Source organism: Lathyrus oleraceus, chromosome 3, assembly GCF_024323335.1.
Source record: "Lathyrus oleraceus cultivar Zhongwan6 chromosome 3, CAAS_Psat_ZW6_1.0, whole genome shotgun sequence".
Classification (NCBI taxonomy): domain Eukaryota; kingdom Viridiplantae; phylum Streptophyta; class Magnoliopsida; order Fabales; family Fabaceae; genus Lathyrus; species Lathyrus oleraceus.
The window spans coordinates 103,954,673-103,961,960 of record NC_066581.1 but is presented as its reverse complement, the minus strand read 5'-3'; the positions used below and the strand labels follow the sequence as shown (position 1 = coordinate 103,961,960).

Here is a 7,288-nt window from a genome sequence, read left to right as displayed (position 1 = left end):
TTAAAACATTTATTTCTAATAAAAGTAATGTATATTAAACACTAATTTTTTCAAAAATGGAGTATTAATGATTAATAGTAAAATTAAAATTTTTATTTTAATTATAAAATTGTCATTGTTTATAAATTTTATATATTTTTTTAATAAAATAGGTATTATATCAATAATTCTAATATTCTTTGTGTACTAGTGTCTGTGTACAGAAATTTACAATCATTTCACACATATACTTTCTTATACATGTGGTTTGTACAAATTATTTGAGAAAAATTTCGAATTAATTTCATAGACTATTTAAACTCATGATTCGTTAAAAATACATATGAACATATACATTGCTATTTTCTTTAGAAAGTATGATGGAATATAACTAAACTATGTTTTATCTTGAAATCTATTTGTGGCAAAGTTATTGACAGTATAAAGAATAAATAGGATGGATTCATTAGCCATATCTTTATTAAATACTAAACATCACCATCAACCCACCATAGACAGGGACATTATTGTCTTTAGTATTATCATGTTTCTATAAATTGTTACATGCAAAGAATCATAATGTAACACAAAGCTAAGTTCATAATTAAAAACCAATACTCTTGTAGCTTATTTCTTTCGATTCAACAATGGCATACGTTAAGCTTGCTCCTTTGGCTCTCTTGATGCTTGCCACAATTTGTATGTATATTGAACATCTTTCACATCAACATTTATAAATACCATGCATTTTAATTTGTGTTTTAGAACTTATCATGAGAAATTGAACACTATCTGCTTTATATTACTAAATTATTAAGTCCTAACTATTTTTGTACACCTTGTCTTTTGAAGTAATATTTTCTATGAAGAAGGTAGAAGCTTCGCGTTGTTGGGGTTTATGTTCGCCATTTCAGATTCCACCATGCGGCTCACCAGATGATTGTCGGTGTATTCCATGGATACTAGTTGCGGGTCAGTGTATCGATCCAATTCGTGGTAAATCAATTGTAAAGATGGTTGAAGAACATCCTTACTTATGTCAATCTCATGGCGATTGTGTTAAGAAGGGCAATGGAAATTTCTGCGGTAGTTACCCTAATTCTCAAATCCAATATGGATGGTGTTTTTCTTCCAAAACTAAAGCTCAACACTTTTTCACCGTTGGCTCTAAGCTTACAGTAAATGAGCTCTTCAATATTAGCTTTAATTCTAAAGCAATTGTCTCTAAGCTTGCAGTAAATGAGCTCTTCAATATTAGCTCTAACTCTAAAGCAAAAGACTTTCTAAAGAAGGCTATGGAAATTTCCACTTAAATGTCCAACAAAAAAAGATCATGCATCTAGTACTTTGAATAATCAGTCTTTCATTCCAACTCATCAATTGGATTTCATAGATATCCATATGAAATTAAATAAATGATGTATGTGCAGGAGGAGGATGTTGTGTAATACGTATCTTTATAATATATAATATATGTGTGGTTACTTTTTAAATGATATTTTATTGGGTTAAATATTCGATATTCTCCTGTAATACAAATGATATTTGATTTACATTCCTGTAAAATAAATTTTTTTATTTCCTTTATAATGTGAAGATTCTCTATTTATAATCCTTAAATGTACTATTTGTTAATTTGATTTGTCTATAGATCATGAATCTTCACATTATAAGAGGGAATAAAAAAATTCTATTATAAAGATGTAAACCAATTCTATTCTCGCTTACATTACATGTAACGTGTGATATATTGAATCCTATTTTATTTCAGTATCATTTTTTGTTTTCTATTCTTTCATTCTTTTTAATAGTAAATATAATATATATAAAAAAAATTCATAATAAAAATATCCAGAAAGCATTGGACCTGTCAAGATAAAGATAAACAAAATATAACGAAGAACAACAAATAATATAAACAAACAAACAACCTTAATGTGGAGGGGATCATCCAAAAATAAATCGTAGCTACTAAAAAATCTCATCAATACTTACATGATAGATCTCAAAACAATTAAATTCACCTTTAATAGATCATATTACAGTAAAAGAGAATAAAAATATCACCGCTAATTTTGAAACAAGTCAAACATTCGATCCACTACAGGTGTAAGTAGATGATAGAGTTTAAAAGTCAATTTATGAAGATGTAAGAGTTCACTCCAGAGCTACTAAAATATTATTTTCAGACCAAAAAATACTCTTCTTTGCTCTTTCCACTATCTTTTATAATATATTAAATCAAAAGCGCACACATTTTAACACTTCAACTTATTTTGTGTCATATCATTCATATTCGTATATGAAATTTTCCAAAATTCATCTTCACTTTTCAAAAGGAAATATCACATAGTGTTAAAGGTTATCGATCCAACTCTTGACAAATGCAAACGAAAATGTATTAATTTAACAATCACTTTTAACTTTGATACAAATTATTTTTATAAAATTTATCAAGGTTTTCAAAATCAGATCCGACATCGATCCAGTGAATCTATGATTTCAGGGTTTTAAAGTTAGATCCAGGTTGAACTCCGATTGAACTAGTTTAAATACATAAATATTTTTTATTTATATATAAGAATAATAATACACATGATTTTTTTTCTTCTCATATAGACCTCACAACTAACATTGTTATCATACAATAATCTTCTCCAAGGGACTACTCGCTTAGTCCCATTTGTTGTCATGTAAGAGTTCACCTGCTGCAGCTTGCTCCAAATGTTGTCATGTTGTAGAAGTTGCATCTGCTTAAGAATTGATTTCTGAAATAAAAACTTTTTAATAATAAATTAAGAGAATACTTTTTAAAAAAATAACATAAAAAATATATTAAACAAACAAATACTTACTAACTTTATTATTTTCATAAAATTTATGAAACAATATTTTTATTTCAATTCATAAATTGTAAAAAGAAAAGAAATGAAAATTTGATATATAATTTCAATATAATGCTCAAAAAAAATTTAGATTCTTTCTATTCTATATTTTTTATATCATATTAGACAAATAAACTAAAGACAAACAATAAAACTCTTTATTTTCATATATAAAGATATAGAGTTTAAACTTTGCTCAAATTTTTTTATAATAATGATAATGGTGTATATAATATAAAAAAATATATAGTATTTTCTATAGAACTCTCATATTTATGTTAGATTAATTATTTAATTAATTAAATCTGAATTGACATGATTAATTACTAATAAATTATATTATGTTCACTTATTATCAAACAGTAATTATATATGAATTATTTGATTGAATTTTGTGTCTGAATAGATTGTGATGCGCTAGACCATTCAGTTAAACCCAATAAAAAGTATTTTCCCTCATCCATTTGGTTACTTAAATATTATTCAATTAAACAATTAAGATATCATGAAAACCTTAGACAACAACGAGGGTAGTAATACTTCATACTAACTCGGTTACTTAAATATTATTCAATTAAACAATTAAGATATCATGAAAACCTTAGACAATAACGAGGGTATAGTAATACTTCGTACTAACTCTTCTCGATGACAATTTCTCCGATCTTACTAGGTACGCATTGTAGTTCTTAGTATTCTCTCAAATAATAATATATTTTGAAAATCTTGTGAAATTTTATTTTTAATATCTTGTGAATTATTATATAATTGCATATAATGAGAAATGTGTTTCTAATTTTCACTCTCTCAACAACTGTCTCTCAAATTCTTTAAGTCGTCAATGTTCATCGACTCTATTTGCAAGGATGAATATCAAATTCTTTGAGAATATTCTGAAATAAAAACTCTCTCTTTATATTTATAAATTGATTTCTTGTTATATACTCAAATAAATAAATAAATAAAATTATATTTTAATGAAAATATTTGTAATCTTATTATTTTGAGAGTTTTATTCTGGATAATTAGATAATCAGTTTTATTTTGTATAATCGTAATTTCACATATCGTGATACAATTATATGCTTTTTTTTCTATTTTAAATCAAATATAATCCATCTTAATTTTCATGCTTGTAATTCACCTATTGTGGGTAGAATTGTTCAAATCTTATTTAGTAAAATAATTAAATTTATTTTAATTATAATAAAATAATTAAATTCATTTTAATTATAATAAAATAATTAAATATCTTATTGGTATGTTATTATTAATATAATTTTTATTCCATGTAATTGTTATTTATGATTATGTTAATTATGGTTCAAATACCAAGTATTAGAATTTTTTTGATGACAGTATTTGTACATTTTTTATATTTTTATTTAATATTGTTGAAACTATTATTTGAGAAATACAAAACTATTTTAAAGACGTGTAATATTTTATGAAATCCAATAATTTAATTTTTTCATATTTTTTTATTAAAATGAATTTCAATTATCTTTGTATTAGGTAAGTCATGGACATATTCTATTAGGGCGATGTTATTTGAAGATATTATAGAAATGAGAATAAAATATCATTTATTTAATGTAATATTATTTTATGGAGATTTATATTGAAGATATTATAGTCTTATCTTATTGATAAAAATTTACGACTACTTGTTTTATATCCTTAATATTAATTAAATTAAAGTTTCATATTTTTCTGTGTTATATCCTTAATATTAATTAAATTAAAGTTTCATATTTTTCCGTTGTGTATAATATAACATGCTTGTAGTTATGTTTGTAGCAATTGAGTTTTGAGTGACTTATTAAGATGTTGTATATAATCCAATATTTAAAATTACATAAATTTGATCTCACTCAAATGATGATAAATCTTTTAAATGACCCCAATACTCTTTCATGTCAAATTATCTAAATAATGATATATTATATTTACGTGCAAAATATGTGGTTGAGTTTGTATAATTTTGCATTAAAAATAAAATTAGTATCCTATTGTAAAATCAGAGTATTTAATAGTAGTGTCTCTAACATTTTTATACATGTTAGATTAGTGTGAATGCATGTGTACACAATCATAAAATTTATTTTTTATTACTATTCTCATATATTTTTGCATCCACTAAAAAATATGACATATTCTAAAAATACTTCAAAATATACCATAATTTTAAGTCTTATTCTATTATACTGAGATATAAATTCTCTTAATCTCAAAAAGCATCATAATTTGGTGTTTAGATCGATATTAAAAAGATACAATAATTTATTAGCATTCAATAATATTGTGTAATTATATATTGAAAATCCACACTTTTACATTCATATATACGAAAGTACAAGTATAATATGAATAGTTCTATAGAATATGATATAGTGTTATGAAAGTATGATTAAATGCAATTACTTTCTTAATAGGAAATGTCTATATGTAACTACTAGTCTTAGACCTATGTGAATATTCTACACTCTTTAATTTAAAAAACTCATGAGTATAATCAATAACCATAGATTTATACATATGAGTAAGTCTTTGATGTTTTGAGCTAATGGAAGGTTATCATTAGTATATTCATATGCTTGAGTCATTCCACAATGTTGAAGCTTACATATCTTTTGGTTGGTTAGTGTTTTTGACTATTATTGATATTCTAAATTAAAAATAATGTTTTTAATAATTAATTATTATCATCCAAGTTGAAGATCGTTAGGTTAATTATTTAATTAATCAAATGTGAATTGACATGATTAATTATTAATAAATTATATTATGGTCGATTGTTATCAAATACTAATTAGATGAATTATTTGATTCATTAAACGATTATCATATTTTGAAAACCCTAGACGATAAAGAGGTTAGTAATCCTCTCGTGTTCACTTTTCTCAACGACAGTTTCGCCAATCTTACCAGATACGCATTGTTGTTCTTATTTATTCTCTAAAATAATAGTATGCTCTAATTTTTATTTACATATTATTAATTGAATATAATTTTATTTCCTAACATTTTAACTAATATCAACAACAAAAGGGATTGAAATTGTATTTAAAATATTGGAATATCATCTTCTCTACTAACCTTCTTCGATTAAAAAGGGATTGGAGTTGTTGTGAAAACGATGCCGAAATTATAAAGTATAATTGGTTTCTTAATCGGTAAGAAACCCACAAGAGTATAAAGGAAGAAAAATAAAAAGAACACAATTAGTTATAAACTGCTATTCTTTACTTTCTCTTTGAAACAAGATTACAAGTGTTACAGAATAGCAAATAACTTATCTCACTCTAATTAGGATTTGACTTATATAATGATGAGAGACTAGTATTCTATTTATAAGAAAACTAACACACTAACCTAATGGGTTTTTACACACAAACTCATTACACAAGCTAACTTAGAGAATAAGTTAACTTAAACAATTAGGCATAACAAACCGACCCAATTCGACATGCTAACAATCCTAGTATATTTTGACTACAACATATGAACATACTTCGACGATATACTAATGATCATGTCGAATTGTCGAACCAAGAAACTATTATTCGACCATACTAGAGTTCGATCCAATATCTCACAGAAGTTATATAATTATTGAGGTAAAAACAAGATGTTTCATGCCATTTTACTTGTCCAACAGAAACATTGAGTTTTTTTTAGTAATTGAGTTTCATTAAAAGGGTAGTGTATAAATGGTTAAACACATAAATAACCCGTTTGATATTCATTAAAAATGTAGGATGATTTGGACTTAAATATTCCTACAGGGTTAGGTTAGGATTAAGTATATATGTGGTTCTTCTAACAAAAAATTGGTGTGATGGTTGGCTAACCACTATTAATGTCATCTCATTATCGCCCAGTACATCAACAAATTTCAGCATCATGGTAAAATTTGATGTAATGTGGGCTTCTACTCTTTTATAACCACTATGAAAAAATTTAAGTGATTTTCACAATCACAAATTTAAGTGATTTTGGCACTCACACACAAATAATTTTTTTTTATAGCCACAATGAGAAAATTTAAGTGACTTTCACAATCACAAATTTAAGTGATGTGGGGACTAACGCATAAATTTTTTTACAAGAAGTAATTAAGTCAAATCATTCATCATTATTTTAATCTTTTTCATTTTAATTTATTTATATCATGTGCCTATACAATATTTATTTGGGGTTGTGCCCAAACAAGTATAATTTCTCATCATCATGTTATCTCATTATCGATTATTGTACTAATATCAATATTATATTAACACTTAGGACTAGACTTATGGAGTATAATCTTGAACAAGGGTCAATGACGGGATTAGTGACGGAGCAAGAAAAAAATATATGGAATGGTAATAAAAAAATAAATATATTAATTATATTAATATAACATATATAAAGTGTAAATA

General features: G+C 25.0%; 1 protein-coding gene across 1 annotated transcript; it reads left to right on the top strand.

Moving 5' to 3' along the window:
* The first annotated feature begins 560 nt into the window (after positions 1 to 560).
* Positions 561 to 1,475, top strand: LOC127128962 (albumin-1). The gene is made up of 2 exons (XM_051058308.1): positions 561 to 678; positions 832 to 1,475. Exons 1-2 carry the CDS (start codon positions 627 to 629, stop codon positions 1,290 to 1,292), a joined length of 513 nt encoding a protein of 170 aa, XP_050914265.1. The 5' UTR covers positions 561 to 626; the 3' UTR covers positions 1,293 to 1,475.
* The last annotated feature ends 5,813 nt before the right edge of the window (positions 1,476 to 7,288 follow it).

Coding starts and splice junctions, on each gene's coding strand:
- LOC127128962 (XM_051058308.1), top strand. CDS start 627: ATGGCATACGTTAAGCTTGCTCCTTTGGCTCTCTTGATGCTTGCCACA. Junction 679..831: donor CTTGATGCTTGCCACAATTT/GTATGTATATTG, acceptor TGTCTTTTGAAG/TAATATTTTCTATGAAGAAG.